Source organism: Periplaneta americana, chromosome 11, assembly GCF_040183065.1.
Source record: "Periplaneta americana isolate PAMFEO1 chromosome 11, P.americana_PAMFEO1_priV1, whole genome shotgun sequence".
In the NCBI taxonomy this organism is placed as follows: domain Eukaryota; kingdom Metazoa; phylum Arthropoda; class Insecta; order Blattodea; family Blattidae; genus Periplaneta; species Periplaneta americana.
In genome coordinates, this window is record NC_091127.1 from 10,951,158 (window position 1) to 10,975,199 (window position 24,042).

At 35.0% G+C, this 24,042-nt stretch overlaps 1 protein-coding gene and 1 long non-coding RNA gene across 2 annotated transcripts in view; one reads left to right on the forward strand and one right to left on the reverse strand.

Moving 5' to 3' along the window:
• Positions 1 to 3,698, reverse strand: part of LOC138708795 (probable glutamate receptor) — a 50,987-nt gene extending 47,289 nt beyond the window's left edge. Inside the window, exon 1 of the mRNA XM_069838979.1 lies at positions 2,446 to 3,698. Coding sequence (XP_069695080.1) covers positions 2,446 to 2,656 — 211 coding nt within the window. The 5' untranslated portion in view covers positions 2,657 to 3,698. The remainder of the gene's footprint in view (positions 1 to 2,445) is intronic.
• The window catches only part of LOC138708800 (uncharacterized), a 199,453-nt gene that overhangs the window by 69,791 nt on the left and 105,620 nt on the right, over positions 1 to 24,042 (forward strand). The window lies entirely within an intron of this gene.

A 24,042-nucleotide genomic window follows, 5' to 3' on the forward strand; every position in this document is an offset into this window, starting at 1 on the left:
TAGAACTAATTCTCTTACTTTCAAAAGCCTCCAAATACACTTTTCAGTTTCAAAACCAGTTAGGTGCTCATTTAACCTCACGAATTTGTTAGTTTCAATGAAGGGGCAATCCTGTAATTTGTTTGAACGTATCTAATGATAATAAAATACTTGATAAAAGCATTGTTTATATCCCAAGAATGTTTATTTATATGGAAACAATTTTTTCCATTTTCCCACAAATTTTGTTTTATGGACTTGGAGGGTTTTGATTCTAGATGCCTCAATTTATTGACAACTTACGGAACACCTGCTCGCTTGGAAAAAAATACATAGGTAGTCCTCCCATTACAATAATTCATACAGGAAAAAATCAAATCGACGTAAACCAGTGCAAGTTGTCAATAAATTATCAAAAAAAGGTTTGTGGAAACTGACTTATGTCGCTTTTCCCAGGCACTGCAGAATTTACCATTACAGCATATTTTAATCTAAGTGCTATATGAATATGCCCTGAAGGAACTTAATATTAATATTTCATACAAATTTATTTATTTATTTAATAATAACGATACATAACAACGCTACATGAAATACCCCGAAAGAGCAAAGCTCGTGTTCGGAGATAGTTCCTTTTGATAGAAAGACTTGAAAATGACATTGTTCACAAACATACCTATTTTTCTGAATTAAAATTTAAGATTCTGATTACAAGATTATAAATGATAATTAAATTTTATTTATCAACTTTTGAGCCGTTCAGAGCAGAAGTGGTGTAAGTCAAAAATGGGTAATGAGGGTTAAAGTAAACATTCTGTAAAATACAGCGCAAAATAGCAATTAATATTCAATTTATTTAAACTATTAGTAGTCAGTGGATAGCAAGAAGGACATATTAACTGCTACTTTGCGCTGTGTTCTACAGAATTTTTACTTTAAACCTCAATACTCAATTTTGACTTACACCACTTTTGTCCTGAACGGCTCATTTAATGGACCTCTGTTAGAAGTTTCAGACCAATCTGACAATAACTGTTGTGCAAGGAGCTTTTTAATTCAATAAACTGCTTAAAATTTTAAGTCGAGAAAACAGCATTAAAAAATTCCTCTCAACTCACTCTCGCACCGTATGTTTGGCCACATTTGATTATATGGTTAGATCATTTAAAACAGTCTCAAATATAATTATTACGAACATAAAAACAAAAGAAGTGTATTTTCTTAATTTCTCAGCTTTCACCATAGTATTCTCTTAACAGTTACACAAATATTTTCATATTATTTACACTATGTACACTAGAACACGCTATTTTTACTGTTTAAACTATGATAGAGAATGTAGGCCTCCATGGATCAACCATTATTTTCACTATTATGTACAGTGTTGTGTATTATTTTATTTCATAATACTATAGCCTACTTATTTAGTAAATTGTGTATAACGTGGCTATCAGATATTCGTTACTTTCAAAAGCCAATTGTGAAAAAGACTGCTTTTCGTCTTTAGAATATAATCTTTCTTAAATGTAACTTTCGTAGAATATGATTTTTATTTTTAATCTATATCAATTGCCCTTCATTATGTTTTTCATTTCTTTGAGACAAATAATTTGTAATTATTGTCTTATTTAACAATACATTTTAATTGTTTCATTGTTGGAATTACTGTAACTAAACATATCTAAATGTTATTGTTAATAATAATAATAATAATAATAATAATAATAATAATAATAATAATAATATAATAATAATAATATTTGTATTCTTGTGTCGTGTTGTGAATCTCTGTGTTGATCCCACTATGTGATAAATATCTCAATTCTGGTGGGGAATATGTTAAAGAATAACGCAAAAATTGCTGTATCTGTTGCAACAAATCTTTCCATGAAATTGTGCCTTTTTTCTGTAAACGATCCCATGGAAAATCACTTCCTGGACGGCCTTGTAATTGTGGTGGAGTGGCCAAAATTTGTATAAGTACTTGTCTTGATATTATTAACATGGTGAAAGAAAAAAAAAAACTTTTTTTTATCTGCCCCCATGAGAATGTTTGCTCATGAGTTAATCTTAGCAGTTGAAAACATCGTTAAATATGTAAAACAAAATCCTGTTAGTTTACCGTTAGTCACGTTTTAGTAGTAGTGTTTTATTTAACGACACGTTCAACTGCAGAATTTATTCAACTACGAATTTAAACGTAGGCGAGACATTTTTTCTGAAACTCTCTGTCATGAACAGGACCCTCGTATCTGCCTTAAATCTAAGGCGTAAGACGCATAGTTTTATTTCCATTCCGGAAGCCACGTTAAGGATTTTATTGCCTATTAAAATTCATCACTCTCGGTCAGGTTTGAACCCGCTAATCTGAGATCCAACAGCGAGACCATAGAGTGCGACTTAGTAATTACATTTTACCTTTTGGAGTTTTTTATTTTGTCTAAATTGAGTAAGTTTTCTACTTACCAATATTGCCTTTTTCTTCAAAATGTAAGATATAAAGACATCCGGATTGAAAATGATGCTGCACCGTTGCCATGACATCAGCCGTTCTCTCTGAGTCTTGAGACGAATCGACGACGTGACAAATGACTGATGAAAATATTATCGTCACTATCAAGCACTTGGTCGCAATAGTTCGGCTTACCATTCTATTTGTAGTGCAAGATCTGCACATAATTTAATAATTTTAGGAAGTTAAACCATTTCACACAGTATCACTGGATAATATCCATTGTTATCTATCTTAACTCACAGGTTTGAAAGATAATAGTACATTATATTGTAGGCTGCACATTATTTGTATCATAGTGATAATATCTTATTCAACTATCATATTATGAACTTCAAGTTTTGGTTTCCAACGCCGATAATGTGACATCATTGGCTTCTCTTGAATGGCATCAGAAAAATTTATATCAGTTCTTTAACTTTGTGAACATTGTACATATACTTCGGCAGAAATCAGATTGTGGGTCGTTAAGATTTTCTGTTTAACATTTCCAGCATTTTCTCCCAGAGGCCTTCAAATTCTTTAACATAAAGACATTTGTTACCAAGAGTTGAGAATCAGTAACAAGGGCTGTAGATATATGTTTTTTGTCTTTGTCCGTTTATCTTTTACATTCAGTAAATCTATTATATGGGATCAATGACTTTATTTTCTCATCTGATCAAGATCGTACTTGGGATTTGGAGTTTCTCAGAATCTGACGGTTATCGAACACTTACTTACTTACTGGCTTTTAAGGAACCCGGAGGTTCATTGCCGCCCTCACATAAGCCCGCCATTGGTCCCTATCCTGAGCAAGATTAATCCATTCTCTATCATCATGTCCCACCTCCCTCAAATCCATTTTAATATTATCCTCCCATCTACGTCTCGGCCTCCCTAAAGGTCTTTTTCCTCCGGCCTCCCAACTAACACTCTATATGCATTTCTGGATTCGCCCAGACGTGCTACATGTCCTGCCCATCTCAAACGTCTGGATTTAATGTTCCTAATTATGTCAGGTGAAGAATACAATGCGTGCAGTTCTGTGTTGTGTAACTTTCTCCATTCTCCTGTAACTTCATCTCTCTTAGCCCCAAATATTTTCCTAAGAAACTTATTCTCAAACACCCTTAACCTATGTTCCTCTCTCAAAGTGAGAGTCCAAGTTTCACAACCATAAAGAACAACCGGTAATATAATTGTTTTATAAATTCTAACATTCAGATTTTTTGACAGTAGACTAAATGACCGAATAATAACAGGCATTTCCCATATTTATTCGGCGTTTAATTTCCTCCCGAGTATCATTTATATTTGTTACTGTTGCTCCAAGATATTTGAACTTGTTCACCTCTTCAAAAGATAAATTTCCAATTTTTATATTTCCATTTCGTACAATATTCTGGTCACGAGACATAATCATGTACTTTGTCTTTTCGGCATTTACTTCCAAACCTATCTCTTACTTGCTCCCAGTAAAATTTCCGTGTTTTCTCTAATCGTTTGTGGATTTTCTCCTAACATATTCACGTCATCCGCATAGACAAGCAGCTGATGTAACCCGTTCAATTCCAAACCCTCTCTGTTATCCTGGACTTTCCTAATGGCATACTCTAGAGCGAAGTTAAAAAGTAAAGGTGATAGTGCATCTCCTTGCTTTAGCCCAAAGTGAATTGGAAACGCATCTGACAGAAATTGACCTATACGGAGTCTGCTGTACGTGACGGTTATCGAATATGGGTGAATTTTATGAGAAACTTTTAGACGACTGGGGTACAGTTGGGCTCCATTATTATTATTATTATTATTATTATTATTATTATTATTATTATTATTATTATTATTATTATTATTATTGGGACAGAAGTATTACCAAAAAAATAAATCAAAAATTTTTAGAGCAATAGTAAGAAGCATAACAACATATGGAACTGAAACTTGGAAGCTGAAACATCAATTTCTACATTATTAGCTATGGAAATGGACTTTTGGAGAAGATCGGCTTTAATATCAAAAAGAGACAAAATTAGAAGCAACATAATAAATCTAAAATGGGAGTAAAAAATTCAATACTGGATTATGTACAACATAAGCAATTGCAATGATATGGTCATGTAAAAAGGATGAGTGCAGAAAGATTACCAAAAAAAGTGTTGGAATTGTTACCGCCTGAGAGGTTGAAGAGAGGGGGACCTAATAGTACATGGATTCATGGAATTAAAACAATGAAGGGGAGAAAATTGGAGGAAGGACAGTGGTTAACAGAGAAAATTGGAGAGAATGTTTAAAATTAATTTTCAAAAACTAGAATATTGGGCACTGGAAGATGTGTACAGTTTTAGATACATTATTATTATTATTATTATTATTATTATTATTATTATTATTATTATTATTATTATATTCACTGAAACCTTATGGGCTATTCCATTTCAAATCGACCGAAATATAGAGAAAATTGACCTTGCAATTTTTAAATACAATGAAACTTTTTCTGTCCGTAGACAACTGTGATATAATGCTTTGTGCAAAGTTTGAGGCATCAGAACTTAATAGTGTTTAAATTAATAATATTTAAATTTATCGTATTTTCATAAAATTAGCAACTTTAAACTGTTGTGGCTCCGAAACCCTTTCACCCAATGATCAAAATCATGGTTTATTTTGATGCTGAGAAATTAAAGTTTATATTGACATGTAAACAGTTTTTCTTACTTTTTATGGAAATGGAGAAATTTAGATTTTTCATCATTAAGACGCCTTTGGCCACGAAAAAATATTTTTAAAATATATAGTTAGATTCCGCATTGAAAGTACAAATAACCACATATTTTTTACTGGTGGTACGTTGATAAGAAAGTATTGAAAATATCAAATAAAGAAAATAAATAGTACGCGCGTGAACTAACCAGCTGACTGTGAGACGGGAGGTAGTCGAGACAAGCAAGGCCAGGAGACAAACACGTGATGTGTCGTCTAGCAGTCATGGCTGGTGTAGCATTATCACAAGTTTTCATAAACACAGGAGTAAAATGACGCCCAATGCTCGCTTATCTTCAGCTCTGGGCCAGTGCGTGCGGTACTGCGCCGTTCAAGTCTAGGGTGTGAAAATAATTCATTTAATACCTTCAAAACTTATTGCCGAACCACTAAGCAAACCATGCCGAATCTCTCTTAATAATGCAAGGTTTTTTCTCAGTATTTTTTTACATTTTTACAAATGGCCAAAACCCTAAAAGCAACTAAAATCAGATTATCTGTCTCTCTGTGTACAATAAAAAAGAAGGATTACTTCTTAACATAACCTACCAAATGTCAGCTTCAAAATAAGCTCTCGTTCAATGTTCTGCAGTAAATGGTTCCAGAGTTCTGAGCGCTGAAAGAGGCTTGTTTTGATAAAATACGCTAAATTTGTCGCTCAATAGTACGAAAACACTTTGACTTTGGATAGTATATTTTTGAAAATGCACTTTCCTCAGCATCTTGTATAAGTAGGGAAAAAATTAGAGTATAAAAAAATGCGAGGTTTTTTACTGATCGATTTCATATGGAATAGCCCTTATGTATAAAAGTTGGAGTCCACACCTATGGAGTAACGGTCAGCACGTCTGACCGCGAAACCAGGTGGCCCGGGTTCGAATCCCGGTCTGGGCAAGTTACCTGGTTGAGGTTTTTTCCGGGGTTTTCCCTCAACCCAATACGAGCAAATGCTGGGTAACTTTCGGTGCTGGATCCTAGACTCATTTCACCGGCATTATCACCTTCATTTCATTCAGACGCTAAATAACCTGAGATGTTGATACAGCGTCGTAAAGTAACCCAATAAAGTAAAAAATAAAATTTAGACCTGTTATGAATGCTTAATTTTTGTCAGAACCATTATAAAATCCCCACAATTTATCATCGGCCCACGAACCTCAGTTTGAAAACACTGTTTTAAAGATTATTAGTCGGCACCTGTCTTGCTTCAAATGTCTTCCATTATATCACTGACAATTTTATATAATTTCATTTACTTATAGCTATCACATTGCCATTACATGTCACACAGTTTGAGTTTAAGAACTTAGAGTTGTCTCGTGAGCGGAGACCTAGCAGCAACTGTTGCTGACCTCTCTAATACAGTCGGTAGAAAGCCTGGCGTCATGCGTGACTTGCACTTACATCACAAATACATTAAAGTAATCTGTCCTTACACATCACATGTCTTTTGTTTCCCGTTTTTACGTATAACAAATTAGAGTAGCAACGGTTGTTCGAAAATATGAATGGCCTTTAAGCATCGAATAACACTGTCGTTCTCTTGATGCAATACTCGTAGGCCTACCAGTTCATAGGAAATTGTTATTTATTGTTATACTGTAATGTTTAATTTATCTAATGCACTGTGCAGTACATTGGTTCATAAAATGTGTCACCATCTACTTTTAGACAACTTTTCTCCTTGTTGAAAAATTGGCACAAGTTAGGTATTAGAATAAAACATAAAATCTTAGAAAATTGTATTCTCTTAATTACATGTTCAATATGATGTCTCAGGGTCGTATTAATTGTAAACGAGACTGTGGATGAAGACTTCCCATGGAAATGGGAGAAATGGAGAAGAACGATGTTGTATCACAGTCCAGTCTAGTATACAGAGTGTTTAAAAAATACGGGGCATAATTTCAGGTATGTATTCCCCACATGTAGACAATCAAAATAGTTCATTACAACGTGTCCGGAAATGCTTCATTTCCGAGTTATGGCCTTCACAACATTGAAATTCACCGGAACGTTTTTCTTTCCGCAGGTCGTTGTCATTACAGAAGATGTTCAAAATGTCCACCTCCTGCTTGAATACAGACCTCACATCGATGTCTCAGTGACCTGCCAACACGATCCCAAACTCCAGGAGTATTGCGTATGTCCTCAGAACATGCCACAATTCGATTCCGAAGGGATTACAAATCAGGCACCGGAGACGAATAAACCAATGATTTTAAATGGCCCCACAAGTAATCTGGACATTGTCGCTGTGGGTACCTCTCCTGGTACAAACGACGAGCCAGCGCAGCATTGCCGTCCGCCTTACCGTACATGAAGTGTATCTCTGCCAGCTCTTGATTTGAATACATGTCGCACAGTCTAACGCCTACACAACACTGAATGTAACCTTCGCCTCGGAATGAACTGTCAGAGTGTCCTCTTAATATCTCCTTTGACGGCAACGACCTGCGGAAAGAAAAACGTTCCGGTGAATTTCAATGTTGTGAAGGCCATAACTCGGAAATAAAGCATTTCCGGACACATGTTGTAATGAACTATTTTGATTGTCTACGTGTGGGAAATACATACCTGAAATTATGCCCCGTATTTTTGAAACACTCTGTATATTATAAATTGTGTGTGGGTGTGTGTGTGTGTATTCCCCTTATGTTACGTAACTGATTTTGATTATGTGTAATTTTCTACTTTTTAAAATGTGTCTCAGTGAAACATACAGCAGAGTCCGTATAGGTCAGTTTCTATCTGATGCTTTTCCAATTCACTGCGGGCTAAAGCAGGGAGATGCACTATCACCTTTACTTTTTAACTTCGCTCTAGAATATGCCATTAGGAAAGTTCAGGATAACAGGCAGGGTTTGGAATTGAACGGGTTACATCAGCTTCTTGTCTATGCGGATGACGTGAATATGTTAGGAGAAAATATACAAACGATTAGGGAAAACACGGAAATTTTACTTGAAGCAAGTAGAGCGATCGGTTTGGAAGTAAATCCCGAAAAGACAAAGTATATGATTATGTCTCGTGACCAGAATATTGTACGAAATGGAAATATAAAAATTGGAGATTTATCCTTCGAAGAGGTGGAAAAATTCAAATATCTTGGAGCAACAGTAACAAATATAAATGACACTCGGGAGGAAATTAAACGCAGAATAAATATGGGAAATGCGTGTTATTATTCGGTTGAGAAGCTCTTATCATCCAGTCTGCTGTCCAAAAATCTGAAAGTTACAATTTATAAAACAGTTATATTACCGGTTCTTCTGTATGGTTCTGAAACTTGGACTCTCACTTTGAGAGAGGAACATAGGTTCAGGGTGTTTGAGAATAAGGTGCTAAGGAAAATATTTGGGGCTAAGCGGGATGAAGTTACAGGAGAATGGAGAAAGTTACACAACACAGAACTGCACGCATTGTATTCTTCACCTGACATAATTAGGAACATAAAATCGAGACGTTTGAGATGGGCAGGGCATGTAGCACGTATGGGCGAATCCAGAAATGCATATAGAGTGTTAGTTGGGAGACCGGGGGGAAAAAGACCTTTAGGGAGGCAGAGACGTAGATGGGAGGATAATATTAAAATGGATTTGAGGGAGGTGGGGTATGATGATAGAGACTGGATTAATCTTGCACAGGATAGGGACCGCTGGCGGGCTTATGTGAGGGCGGCAATGAACCTTCGGGTTCCTTAAAAGCCATTTGTAAGTAAGTAAGTAATTTTCTACTTTATTTTATATATTATGTAACTGATCTTGACCATTTGTAATTTTATATTATTTAACTGATCTTGTCTATTGTAATTTCCTACTATATTTTATGTAATTTCTAAGTTATTTTCTTTTGTGTTGTTTTGCAATCAAATTTTGTATCTCATGTATTTGTATTATTGAAACCTGGTTGAGTGGAAGAGAAGGCCTCATGGCCTTAACTCTGCCAGGCAAAATAAACCTACTACTACTGCTACTACTACTACTACTACTACTACTAGTACTACTACTACTACTACTACTACTACTACAACTACTACAACTACTACTACTACTACAACTACTACAACTACTACTACTACTACTACTACAACAACTACTACTACAACTACTACTACTACTACTACTACTACTACTACTACAACAACTACAACTACTACTACTACTACTACTACTACTACTGCTACAACTACTACAACTACTACTACTACAACTACTACTACTACTACTACTACTACTACTACTACTACTACTACTACTACTACTACTACTACTACTACTACTACTATATGGGTACAGTCACGAAGCTTGAGTTGTGAGGGTACTAGGAACAATAGTCTGTGCAGGTACTATTTCGCATTGTCTGCAATGAGGCGATAGTAGCTATCCTATCTATGGATGCTTATTTACTACGTATAGAGCTTCGTGACTGTATCCATACCTGCACAAACAGCGCTCAACGAGCGCGCGCGCTCCTTCCGAGCGTGAGAGCTGTGTTTACCGCTCGCCGAATCGGAGAGGAAGATACGTCAGAATGACATAGACTTGCTTTAGATAGAGGAGAGGGAAACGATCACCCAGCTATCTAGTGGGGTGGGGTGCAATGCGTATTCTCAGTAACTGTTTTACGTTGCTTACCTACTGCTACAGAACAGTATGGAGGAATCTAAAAGACGGAAAAGTAGTGATCAGGCAAATTTTTTCAATGTTGCATGGGGAAATGCTTATTTTTTCATAGCTGTTGGAGTAAATACTCAGTGCTTTATCTGCCACAACATTTTGAAAGGTAGAAAGAAACATAACATAATGCGTCATTACGAGTCCAGACATGAAGATACTAAAGATATTAATCTTCAACAATTTTAATATCTCTCTTCGGGGAAAAGACCAGCTCATTGTTGATATGTTGCATAAATTACGGGATTTCAGTCGTAAACTTACACTTTTCGTAAGTCAGTTTCGGGAAGGTAATATGGCTTACTTTCGAACGATAGAAACTGCTCGTGATGAAGCCATGTTAAACGATTATGTGCAGATATTAATTCAAATTCAAAATGAATTTAATTCTAGGTTCCAAGATCTTGTCTTAAGGTCCACACCTGTGGAGTAACGGTTAGCGCGTCTAGCCACGAAACCAGGTGGCCCGGGTTCGATTCCCGGGTCAATTTACCTGGTTGAGGTTTTTCCGTGATTTTCCCTCAACCCAGTATGAGCAAACGCTGAGTAACTTTCGGTGTTGGACCCCGGACTCATTTCACCGGCATTATCACCTTCTTCTCATTCAGACGCTAAATAACACAAGCTGTTCATAAAGCGTCGTAAAATAACTTACTAAAAATCTTAATTGGAAAGAAGTTTAAAGTTATCATAATAAATTCTTCAACACAAGTTGAAACTATGCCATATAAGTTACAGGTGGGCCTGGTTGGCGCAGTTGGTATAGCGCTGGCCTTCTATGCACGAGGTTGCGGGTTCGATTCCGGGCAGGTCGATTGCATTTAAGTGTGCTCATATAACCTCGTCATTTGCGAGCGTCGTTAAATAAAACATAACATTTAACGATTTACAGCTCGGACTTATTGATCTTCAATGTGGCCTAAGGGCTAAAGATCGTTTGAATAATACTACTAGCCTGGTTGAGTTTTACAAGACTAAACATTAGAAATAATATCCACGACTACACAGGCTGGCTGTGAAAATGATTGCTATGTTTGGCTCAATATTTATATTTGTGAGCAATGTTTTCTATAATCAACTTTAATAAAGGTAGACATCGAACATCCGTAACTGATGTTTCATTACGATCAGTAGGCTACTGTTCCTTTCAGCTGCCAACAGCGTAAAACCTCGTTTTGATGTACTGATAAATAAAAATATAACAAAGTGACATTGTACATTTAAGTAGCTATAGAATTTCTATCATTTCTATAAAATAAATATTTCTTTATTAATTAATAATAGTCCAAGATAGTTTTGCAAACACTGAACGGGAATTCATTTCATAAGCACTTGTAATAGTACTTCCTTTTGTGTACATGTGGTTGTATGGCCATGTTGCGTAGACTAAAAGTATATGGGCTGTAGCGAAATAATTCTCTTGATTCCTGTCGAGACATATTTTATTATTAAAAATTCAGGTTGCAGTTGCTGATTTTTCAAGTCAACTCCTGGGAAATTAAGAAGGAAGTTGATATAAATAAATGCTAGCCCTTGAAAGAAAACATCATGCACAACACTTTGACTTCTATTAATTACTTAAAATGTCATACTTTGCATATTTTCACTATATGGATATGGATTAATATTCTGGGGTAACTCGTCTGAAGCTAAACACGTTTTTGTTTTACAAAAGAAAGCTATAAGAATAATGGCCGGTGTGCATGAAAGGACCTCATGTAAAAATATTTTCCGAAACTTAGAAATCTTGACTTTACCTTGTGAATACATTCTTTCCCTAATGATGCTGTATATTAAGAACCAAGATAAATTCAGTACTAATCAAGACATTCATCATTTTAATACAAGACATAAATCAGATCTTCATCTACCCTCTGTCAGTCTAAGCTGTTTTAAAAAAAGGAGTTCGCTATTCATGTATAACAGTCTTCAATGCACTGCCTAATTATCTTAAAGATTTGAAGAACCACGAGAAAAGGTTCAGAAAAGAATTAACCAATTTTCTACGTACTCATACCTTCTACACAATTGATGAATTGTTTATGCTTGTGAATTGAATTATTCTACTTAAATGACATGTACAATTTTATATAGCTCAACTAAAATATGTTTTTATATTGACTTAATCTGTTTACTATGTATTGTATTTTTTTGTTATCATAACTGAAGAATTGTATGTACTGTAAATTGAATAGTATACTGTATAGGTCAACTGATGAATTGTTTAAGCTTATAAATTGAATTAATCTACTTCATATGAATTGTATAGCTTAACGAAAATAAGTTTGTAAATTGAACTAATTTGATTGTATATGTTTGTATAGTTTTGCTGATGAATTGTATATGTTCTTAAAATGATTACTAGTCTGTGTAGCTCTACTGATGAATTGTATATAGACCTACTGTAAATTGAATGGTAATATGCAGGGAAAGGATTTATATGTAAATACATATTTACTTATAAAGCTAATATAATTTATATTTTGCATTATCTTTATGTTTCACAATGTGTAGGGTTGAAAAATCCTACTTTTATTTTCCATATTTTTCCATATTTTAGAGTTTAGTACATATTTTCGTTAATTTCCATATATTTTCCATATTTCATATAAAACAGTCCATATTATATTAGGTTTAACAATAAAACAAAACAAAATTCCATTAACTTTTAAAAATACATTTCAACAATAGAGATTTAAACACATGTTCAGTAATCCCTTTAACATCAGAGTTATTTGAAAATTAGCAGTCCTATCAACAATGGGAAAGTAAGTTACAAAACTGTATTAATTTAATTTAAAATTTTTAACAGACTTCAGTTGTGCAGCTCAACAGTTAAATGCCAGTCAGAGTACACATAGGTTCAGTTTTGTAAATCATACTATAAAGACGGTAAATATGCCAAAAGTACGTCATTCAGTCAATTTAAAATCAAAACTAACAAGTTACATTTCAGAATTTAAAGAAGATGGTTTATCAACTGACAATAAAATATTATTTTGTAATTTGTGTCAGTGTGCAGTATCATCTACACAAAAGTTCCTGGTGCAACAACACATTACAACTAGTAAACATCAGGCCAACAAACAACTAAATTCCAAGCAGAGACAATTGTTTTTAACACAACCAACAACATCGAATGTAAGATCTGAGTTTAACATCGACCTGTGCCGTTCTCTCATCTCTGCTGATATTCCTCTCTACAAACTAAAGAATAAGGTCTTCAGGGAATTCCTTGAAAAATATACTCAACATACAATCCCGGATGAGTCAACACTTAGGAAGACGTATGCTCCATCCATCTACGATGAGACAATACAGAAGATAAGAGATGAAATTAAAGATAGTTCAATTTGGGTTTCCATTGATGAGACTCCCGACAAAGAAGGTAGACTTGTTGGTAATGTAGTTATCGGTTTGTTAAGTGAACAATATTCTGAACGAATTCTTTTACATTGTGATGTTCTAGAAAAGTGCAATAACAAAACTATAGTTAAACTGTTCAACGAAGCTATGGGTATCCTGTGGCCAAAGGGTATTATGTACGATAATGTGTTATTCTTTATTAGCGATGCTGCCCCTTATATGGTCAAAGCTGGACAAGCATTATCTGTTGTATATCCTAAATTGACTCATTTTACTTGTGTGGCGCATGCATTTCATCATGTGGCAGAAGTGGTCAGAGACAATTTCCCTAAAGTAGATTTGTTGATTTCATCAGTGAAAAAAGTATTTCTCAAAGCTCCCAGTAGAGTTAACGTGTTGAAAGAAATGTACCCTGAAATTCCATTGCCACCAAAGCCAATTTTAACTAGATGGGGTACATGGCTAGAAGCAGTTGAATATTATGCCGAACATATAGACTCTATTAACAATGTTCTCCTTGCATTGGACTCTGAAGATGCAGTCTCAATTGATACTGCGAAAACAGTTACCTGTGACATAAGTGTGAAGAATGACTTAGCTCACATTCAGCATACATTTTCATGCATCATAAAAACGCTCAAAAGTCTCCAAAATAGGCACCTTTCACTATCTGAAAGTTTTGAAATTATAAATAGTACTGTGGAACAACTGAATCGTGGTAGAGGTAAAGTTGCAGATGCAGTAAGAGCTAAGGTGGACACTGTACTTTCAAAAAACCCTGGATATGAAGAACTACAAAAGGTTGTTGCTGTGATGAGTGGTGAATCAACAGTGAAGATTAACTTGGACTTATCCCCAGCAGACATTGTGAAATTGAATTATGTACCAGTTACTTCTTGTGACGTCGAACGCTCTTTTAGTCAGTATAAATCTATCCTCAGAGACAATAGAAGAAGATTCACTTTTCAGCACTTGAAAGAAATGTTTGTAACCTATTGTTATGGTAACAGACAATAAAAATTGTGTTTTGTTGAAACTACATTGGAAGATAAGGTACGTCCATTATATTTTTTGTTTAGTTTGATTAAAATGTACCAATATTTAACGTACATAGTCATTTTTTTATAATTTTAAGTCCATATTTAATTCCATATTTTGGTAAAAATCCATATTTAATTCCATATTTTGGTAAAAATAACTGCATATATATTTACATATTTCATATATTTTTAGTCCATATAAATCCGTTCCCTGGTAATATGTATAGCTCAACTGATGAATTGTTTATGATTATAAATTGAATTAATCTACTTGATATTAATTGCTCAAATTTGTATAGCTTAATGAAAGTATGCTACTTTGTATTGTATATATTTGTATAGTTTTGGCCAATGAATTGTATATGCTTTAAATTGAATAGTAATCTATATAGCTCTACTGATAAATTGTTTGTGTTTGTAATTTGAAGTAGTTTGCATGATATGTATTATCAATTTCTGTATATCACAACTGGCTGAATTGTTTATGCCTTAAATTTAATTAAATTGTTTTGTATTATACATATAGCTCAACTTATGAATGATCGTTTGCGTTTGTAAATTTAATAATCTGATTGGCTATGTATTGTATACTTTTAGTAGAGCCATCGATGTAGCTCAGTCGGCAGACTCGCTGGGCTGCTGATCCGGAGCTGCGTTCGGGCTTGGGTTGGATCCCCCTTTGGTCTTTGGTTTCTTACGAGGTTTTCCCCAGCCGTGGGACTGAAGCCGGATGGTCTATGGCGAGTCCTTGGCATCAACCCCTTTGATTTGATTACCCCCCTTTGATTTGATTACCTGGTTGGGTTTTTCCGAGGTTTCCCCCACCAAAAGGCAAATGCCGGGTAATATTTTGGCGAATCCTCGGACCTCATCTCATGTCACTACACCTCGCCAAAAAAAAAAAAATTGCACAAAATTGTAAAAATTGTAGAAAATTACTAAATTGTAAAACTATAAAAATTTGTAAAAATTGTAATTGTAATATTGTAAAATGTTGACTTGTTCCACATCTTAAAGCTTCATTGCTCATGTAAGATCTATGGAATAAAATAAATGAATGAATGAATTTGCATTTTAGGGACGGAATATCTTAGGGCTATAGCATTCGTCTTTCTAAAGCGCTCTGTTGAATGATTATATCTCTGTTCCGAGAGGCGAAATGATCTTCGACGTTAGAATTTATCTAGTTGGGATTTGTTAATAAGGTATAAGGTAACAGTGCTAAAGGTGTTTATTTTTGCTTAAAAACTCACCGTCCTCGGCTGCATTTAAAGGCGCGAATATCACGTCAAAGTCGACCTGGCTAGAGCAGTCGGTATAGCTCTGGCCTTCTGTGCTCGAGGTTGCAGGTTCGATCCCGGCCCAGGTCGATTGCATTTAAGTGTGCTTAAATGCGACAGGCTCATGTCAGTAGATTTACTGACATGTAAAAGAACTCCTGTAGGACAAAATTCCGGCACATCCGGCGACTCTGATTCTGCAGTTGCGAGCGTCGTTAAATAAAACATAACATATAGTCTAAGAGGAATATAGAAAATGAAATAAAATAAAGTAGGAAATAAACATTAAAATAACAGCGGAAATGAATTTATATAGTATAATATTAACATAGAGAAGAATAATATCGTACGTGAATAAAGTAGGACAATTTATATAAAAAAAATATATAAATTCCAAAATTATAGAATATAAATATAATATAGGCTGATTAATTCATACACATAGGCTATAAATTTATTTAATCAAATTGAAGACATTAACACGTTTCCAATTTTCTTGTTATATTTTAGTGGGTTACATGTTAGAAGTTCTGGGTGTAATTTAGCTAAAGAATTATATAACCGAGGGCCAAAATTAATGCTATGCTTTAGACCAGCAGATGTGAAACATTTAGGTTCTACTAATGTTAAATTATTATTTAGTCTTGTGTCATGATTATGTGCCTGTAATATAAACTTATTACGATTTTATGATAAACTTTTAACAGAGTAGGCTATATTTATTTTTATTGTTCTCCTGAAAAATAGCAATTTTGACAAGGGTTGTTTTTGTAATAATGTCTTCAATTGTGGCTGCAGGAAATACAATTCGGGGCATTCTTGGCGGAGGAGGATGGAAATTGTATTGTAAAGTGAATGGTGGACATTTTGAGCATCTTCTGTGAACTTGCAATGTAAAGAACCACGTCATTAAACGACACTCTCAGAAAAGTAGCTGTTGTCTCTTTCTAACTGTTCCAGTCATCATCTCCATAATGAAGCGGGCATGGCCATAAGTTTATATGAAAAAATACAGGGTGATTCACGAGGAAAGGTAAAAAATTTAGGATGTGAATTCTGAAGTCATTCTAAGTGAAAAAGTTCATATGAATATGGGTCCGTTTTCGAACGGTTACGGAGATATGGCTCTTTGATTTCACAAAAACTTCTGAGATTTCACTGTACTAACTCGCATTTAGAGACAGATAACGGACAAATTTAAAGTTTATATTCACGCATGCATACATACCTAATATTGTAGAAGTCGGAGATCGATGTTTTCGCACATTTTCAAAGGTACCTCCTTCTGCTCCAATGCACTGTTGCGCTCGGGCGTGAATCGCGCTCATCGCTCGGGAGAGTTGCATGTGGCTATTCTTTATGCCGCATCCAAAACACGGTCGATTAGCGCCTCTCTCGTTGCCCCGTTCCATTGCTATACCAAGTCTTTCACCCAACCCCATAGACAGTAAATACTCTTCGATATGGTACCCTTCTGTTCGGAAAGCGTCGTTCATATTCAGCGACGGCACGCAAGGAACTTCCATCGCACAAACCATAAACATACACAGTATCAGCATATTCTGCAATCGAAAATGTATAATGCATCTTGAGAAACAACACTTCAGATAACTGGACCTGTATAACTACTGTACTGTAGGTAGCTGACTGAACTGCTGTGAACTGATAAGTGATAGTGTAGGCTATTTGTGTTATCTGCGGGTTCTGTGTCATTACACCAGACAACGGCAGGCGATTGGACATTTGTAATGCCCCACCACCCGGTTTCTTTCTCTTATCTACATCGCTCACAATGCAGATTCCAATGTTACGTCATTCATTGCGGTCGGTGACCTTGTCTCAAGTTCTCAAGTCAGCAGCATATACTGGGTGTTCATTTCAAAGTGTGTCATGACGTCACTGTTGTTGGGACACCGATTTGAAGCGAGTTTCAGCTTATATGTTAGAGAAGTTGCCTATTACTTAAGGCGTTCTTCAATCTGAACTTGAGAACGTGTACGGTATAACTTGAATGTCGTAGCAACAGATGGCGGTCTGTACGATCTGTGTGCTACCATAATCTCTTCCGAACTGTGTTTTGCGCCGGCAAGTCGTACGCAGGGTATTTGTTGTCATCGGTTGCGTACGGTAACATTCCACAATACAAATCAAATGCTCCGTGTCCATGTTGACCGTCCAAGTTAATGTCAACAAATACGTAAGTAATCGTCTTAACCCTCTCCCCATATCCCGACAGTACGTATTTCCAAACAGTTCACATTACTGCCACTACCGGCGTTACCGTACGTATCGGTACGTACTCTTCACAATGAACGCCGTACTTGCTAGGCAACTTCTTTACCTCTTAGGTTATACAACTCTGCGGAAGTGTAGGAAGATTGAATTCTCTAGGCTCATCAGCTAGCCACATGACGGCATACAGCGAGCCATGACACATTTTGAACTGAACACCCAGTAGTAATGTCTGATTCACATTGGGCGAGACGTTTTACCAAAAAAAAAAAAAAATGCATCTAGCTCCGCCATCGTTCGAAAACGGACCTATGTTCATATGAACTTTTTCACTCAAAATGACCTAAGATATCGTATCCTAAATTTTTTTACCTTTCCTCGTGAATCACCCTATATGTTTCATTTTCAGTATAGAATACTCTGCACTACTTTATAGTAGACAATTACGACTCGCTCTTTATTAGTAAAGGTAACGTCACTACAAATTTGTGTCATTGTATTGATTCATAGAGAAAGTGAAAAACAAAATATGTAGCTATTTAATGCGCATTTTGCGTGGAAGTCACTTGGTGCGTGAGAATTTCACAATCATGATGTCAACCCAGAAGCTCTTGTTGTGGCTCCGATTTTCTCGTAACATATGAAAACATAAAAAGTAATGAAAAAATCAGTTTAGCCATGTTTCTGATTTATTCTTCCATGCAATGGAATATATGATACTAGTGGTTTGTTCAGCAAATACTGCTGCAAACTAAGTTCGTTAGACGTTCAAATAAAAATTTTTCAGATTTATTTTCAATGAAGAATACTTGTCTTTTTGATAGTTATTTGCTTCCATAATAATGAAACATACTCCCTCTGAATGGATTTTTTTAGGCCAAATACTTTTTCTTGAACCTATCCAACTGCAGTTTTTGAGTTTCAACGCGAAAACGCAAATATCAATGTCAGGACGATAGCAGTAGCTATTTCAGGTCATTGTGGATTGTAGGCAAAAGTTAAAAAAATGTCAGGTTTGCTAAACTTTCGAACAATAGCATTTTCGTATAACTGCTGCATGTAGAACTTGAAATGTAGACGGTAAAATCATTTTATTCTACTAAGAGATCTTGCTGAAATGATCTGGAGATTACAAAAATTTCTAGGTCTCTTATTTTATCAGTAAGTAATACATTTTGATCTTTCCTTAGGAACTGTAATTTTTGCGCTCTCTCGAGCCAATACTGAAGACAATGACACATATCAATATCTACAGTACACCGTCATTAAGTATATGAAAAAGACCCAACCCCACTGGGTTAATAAGTATAAAAAATATTTGATTTTTAATAACAATATTATTATCTTACTTAAGTTTTGTAGTTATATATAGCAGCCACTCAGTAAATTATAGAAATGAAGATCTAAATTAAGATATTCTCTACATTTACTTACATAACCACAAAACGTTTCACTTTCATGTCATCAATATAGCATCAATATTATGTACAATTAATGAAAAATAGATGCATCATGATATTAACTACAATAATATTTAATTTCTAATGGTAATAATGTCATCAAACCACCTCAAGTTTCGTAGATTTGAATATCCAATACACAGCTGTACTCAGAAAATTATACACTGCAGAATCAGTTTTTAATAACAAATTGAATTGAGCTCTAAATATGTCGGCAATCCTGCAGGTCATGGCCTTCGTGTAATAGCCTGTTGTTTATTGTAGTGTGTGTTTTGTTCTGAAATTCAATCAAGTCGGCCGTGAATACAATTAATTAGTTCTCAAAACTGACGAAAGATGGATTTTGGGAAAAAGGAAAATGATGTAGGAAAATTGACATTTCACTGAAAACTACTACTTTTCCGAAAACATTGGGTTCCAAGCTTCAAAATGAGGGGTCATTTATTAAAATCCGTTCAGCCGTTTTCCCGCAATTTCCATTACCAGTTCAAATTATATTTATAGATTTAGGTAATATTATCGTACGAGTATATTTTATTCATTCCATTTATTTTTTGCTTCTGCTTCGTTCATGCATTCCTCTTTTTTTTTATTCATGCATTAATTTATTAATTCTTTTTCAATGAATGATTATGCATTTGTATTCGAAGTTTTAGAACTTAAATTAAAGAGTGAAGAGTCCACTGCAAGAATGCTGGATGTCACTTTCTTATCGAAAATGAACCAAGACTGTCAATGCATAGCTTAAGACATATACAGAGTGATTTATATAGAACTGACACATTTCTTTCATTAATTGTTTCAACACGAATTGTGCTAGCGACAACTTATTATACCTAAAATGTAGAGGAATTTTGGGAGATTATTTACCTCTATAGCAAATGTTGTCCGGCGTTGTCAAATCCGGAGATCTCGGTGGCCACAGGTTCCTGGAAATTATTCGGTCGTCACATAACCGGATAAATGGAACCATGCTTCATCTGTGAACCATGTGATGGGCAATATGGCAGGATTTTGCACAATGAACGTCTGAAACCAACGACAATAAGTCACTAGATGCGCAGATGTTTATGTTTTATTCTTATTGTTGGCAGCTGTTTTCGACATTTTGTGTCAACATGAAAATGCAGTACACATTAAATCAACGACTCTTCCTTGTGAAGCAATACTGGATTACGAATTCAATTACAGCTACTCAAAGGACATACCAGAGAGAATTTGGTGTTCGCAATCCTCCCAAAAGAAACACAATACTGGGACTGGTAAAAAAATTGGAAACAACTGGATCTCTGGTGAGTGAAAAGGGAAAGCATCGTTCATCTAGGCTTCCCACGGTTGTTGTTGATGTAAGAGCACGACTGGAGCAGTCACCCAAAAAATCATTAAGACGTTTGTCACAGGAGACAGGGTACACCTACTCAATGTGTCAGAGAGTCTAAAGCCATGTAGGGTTACGGTTGTTCGTCAGCTACAGGAACCAGATAAGGATAAAAGATTGAATTATTGTCGTTGGTTTCAGACGTTCATTGTGCAAAATCCTGCCATATTGTCCATCACATGGTTCACAGATGAAGCATGGTTCCATTTATCCGGTTATGTGACGACCGAATAATTTCCAGGAACCTGTGGCCACCGAGATCTCCGGATTTGACAACGCCGGACAACATTTGCTATAGAGGTAAATAATGTCCCAAAATTCCTCTACATTTTAGGTATAATAAGTTGTCGCTAGCACAATTCGTTTTGAAACAATTAATGAAAGAAATGTGTCAGTTCTATATAAATCACTCTGTAGAATGTACATAGAGTTATATGGCATTAATACTGATAGTCATTGTCCAGTAATGATCGGAAAATCACAGTTAAGCTTTGAGCGCTAAGCATTTCAAGCTTTCAATTGCCTCTCCTGCAAAATGTATTCCAAATGACATCCATCATTCTTGCAGTGGACTCTTCAAGTAATAAATGTTTTACGTACTTTTCAAATTTTATGATCAAGCTTCTTATACTAAAATTATCATAAAAGTAAACATAATATACATATTTAAGAGGAATAACCTTACACACTTTTGATAACGTTTTATAGCACGTGTCGCAAAAGCCACACATGTTTCAAGTGTTGTCACGCAATGATGCCTAAATTGCTGAAACCGAATTAATAAATCATGATCAAGAAGTAAAGATAATAAAGCGACACTGCGGTAGTCCGTAAAAACTCATTCTTCGTGAAACATAGCTTTAAAAAGGTTAATTTCAATGCAAATATTAGGTAGGCCATGATGTTTCTATGGCAACAAAAGAATTGTTTTCATAGTGCTTGACTTTTGTTACTAAAAGACGCTGCAACACGTTTTCAAGCGATGAATATGTGGATATGATACTTATTTACGGAGAATGGAGGAAACCTTCACAGGAAAGTTATGGGCTGTATTTTGAACGTTATTCAGAAAAGATAACCTTCTAAAATGCTTTCGTCTGACTTGAACATAACTTCGTCATGATAAAGAATGATCAAATAACATACAACCAGAACGTAAGAAAAAAGTGACTTGTGAGAATAATTCAGTACTCAGTAGCAATTTGAATATTTTGTATTGCTATTCACTTTTTCAAAAATATACCATATAAAAAAAACTAAAAATGATATTTACACTTAATTTATTTTAATAAACTGAATACAAAGCTGGGGTACTTCATTCTATCATTTGATTAAGAATATAAGAAGATTGTGGAATGAAATACAGGATAGCCCATTTAAAAACATAAATTTGTATTATCATGAATTTCTGTAACACTCTGTATAATTGCCAACTACTCCAAACGGTAGACTTTGGTCAACACTGTAACGTAAATGCAAAACTATTTTTAGATACACTAAAACGTGTTAGTTATGGGGGTATTCCAAGGATATGGGACACCCTATATACCACCATGACCTCGTAAAAATGGATTATGAAGGGATCGATATTACGTGATGAAGATCAAGTTTATGTTTTGCTAGTTTCCTTGGAAACGAGATATTCTTAAACAGTGAACCATTTTTGTTTCAGTTCGTTAGCTTGGTGTTTTAGGAGAAACAATTCTTATGAAATAATAATCCATGTGTTAAGAGTACTCCTGTAATGGTTTCAGCACTGTAAGTAAGGTTCCTTCGGTGTGAAAAATCGTGTCGTAAAGATGACTTGTACTTCTCTATTCCGTGCTATGTACTTGCGTTTCACAACTTTTCAGCTCTATTAGGTCTATATCTGTTTACGGTTTATTTTCTTAAACTAGCACTTAAAAGACGTGCATTAATGTAATAATTTACTATGTACTCAAGTAAGAATCCACACTTTAATTTTTCAAATTACACACGATATTTTTATAACACAAAAAATATGATAGGCTATAACTTAATTTATAAATTATGACTTGTAATTTGAAATATGTAATGATTATTCTTTCGACTGAAATTCACAAATATTGTTTAGTGATATATATTTTAAGATAAATGTATCAACTTTATACGTCATGTATACGCTTGAATTCCATACTTTCTTTCCTGTTCCGAATATTACTTTTTCATTTGAGAAAATCAGTATTTAAATTGATAGTAATATTAAAATGTATTAATGCTCTATAATGGAAATCTAGAAAAACCTTTTGACAGAGTTGATTGGAATAAACTGATGGGGATCCTAAAGAAAATTAATGTGGATTGGAAAGAGAGAAGGCTGTTCAGTAATCTTTATATGAAATAACGAGTGAAAGTCAGGATAGGAGAAGAAATGTCAGAAGGAAGTGAAATTGAGAGAGTAGTACGTCAAGGTTGTTCTTTATCACCTACACTGTTCAACACCTACTTGGAGGATTTAGTAAAGAACTGTTTTAAGAACATGGGAGGAGTGATAGTAGGAGGAAGAAGAATAAAGTGCATAAGATTTGCTGATGATATGGCGTTGTTAGCAGAAGGGGAAATGATACTAAAGGATATGCTACTGGAGCTAAATGACAGCTGAGAGCATTATGGGATGAAGATAAATGCAAATAAGACGAAGACCATGGTCATAGGAAGAAAAATACAAAAGATAAACTTGTGAATTCTAAATGAGGCAGTAGAGCAAGTGGACAGCTTCAAATACTTGGGGTGTACTATAAGCAGTAACATGAGCTGCTGCCAGAAAGTCAAATGGAGGATAGCAATGTCCAAGGAAGCTTTTAATAGAAAAAGGAGCATTTTCTGCGAATCTCTGAAAAAATAACTAAGGAATAAACTAGTGAAGTGCTTTGTATGGAGTGTGGCATTTTATGGGGCAGAAACATGGACATTACGCATTACGACGAAGTGAAGAGAAGCGAATAGAAGCATTTGAAATGTGAATATGGAGAAGAATGGAACGTGTGAAGTGGACAGACGGAATAAGAAATTATGCTGTTTTGGAAAGAGAAAGTGGAGAAAGAATGATGCTGAAACTGATCAGGAAGATCAGTTGGATCACTGGCTGAGAAGAAACTGCCTACTGAAGGACGACATTAAGATATATGGATCATATGAGGAAACGAAGAGGAAGACAGAAAATAAGAAGGACTGGAGAATGCTGGATTTGCAGTGAAAGACCTGTCCTTGGGCAGAACATTAAATGAATGAATGAGAATCAAATATTACATTTTTAAATAGTACCCATGAGTAGGCCTAACTGTTATGAAGGAAAATTGCTGCCTTCGCTTTCCTTTTTGTTCAAGCAAAAGTGTATTATATTCACTGACTTGGCG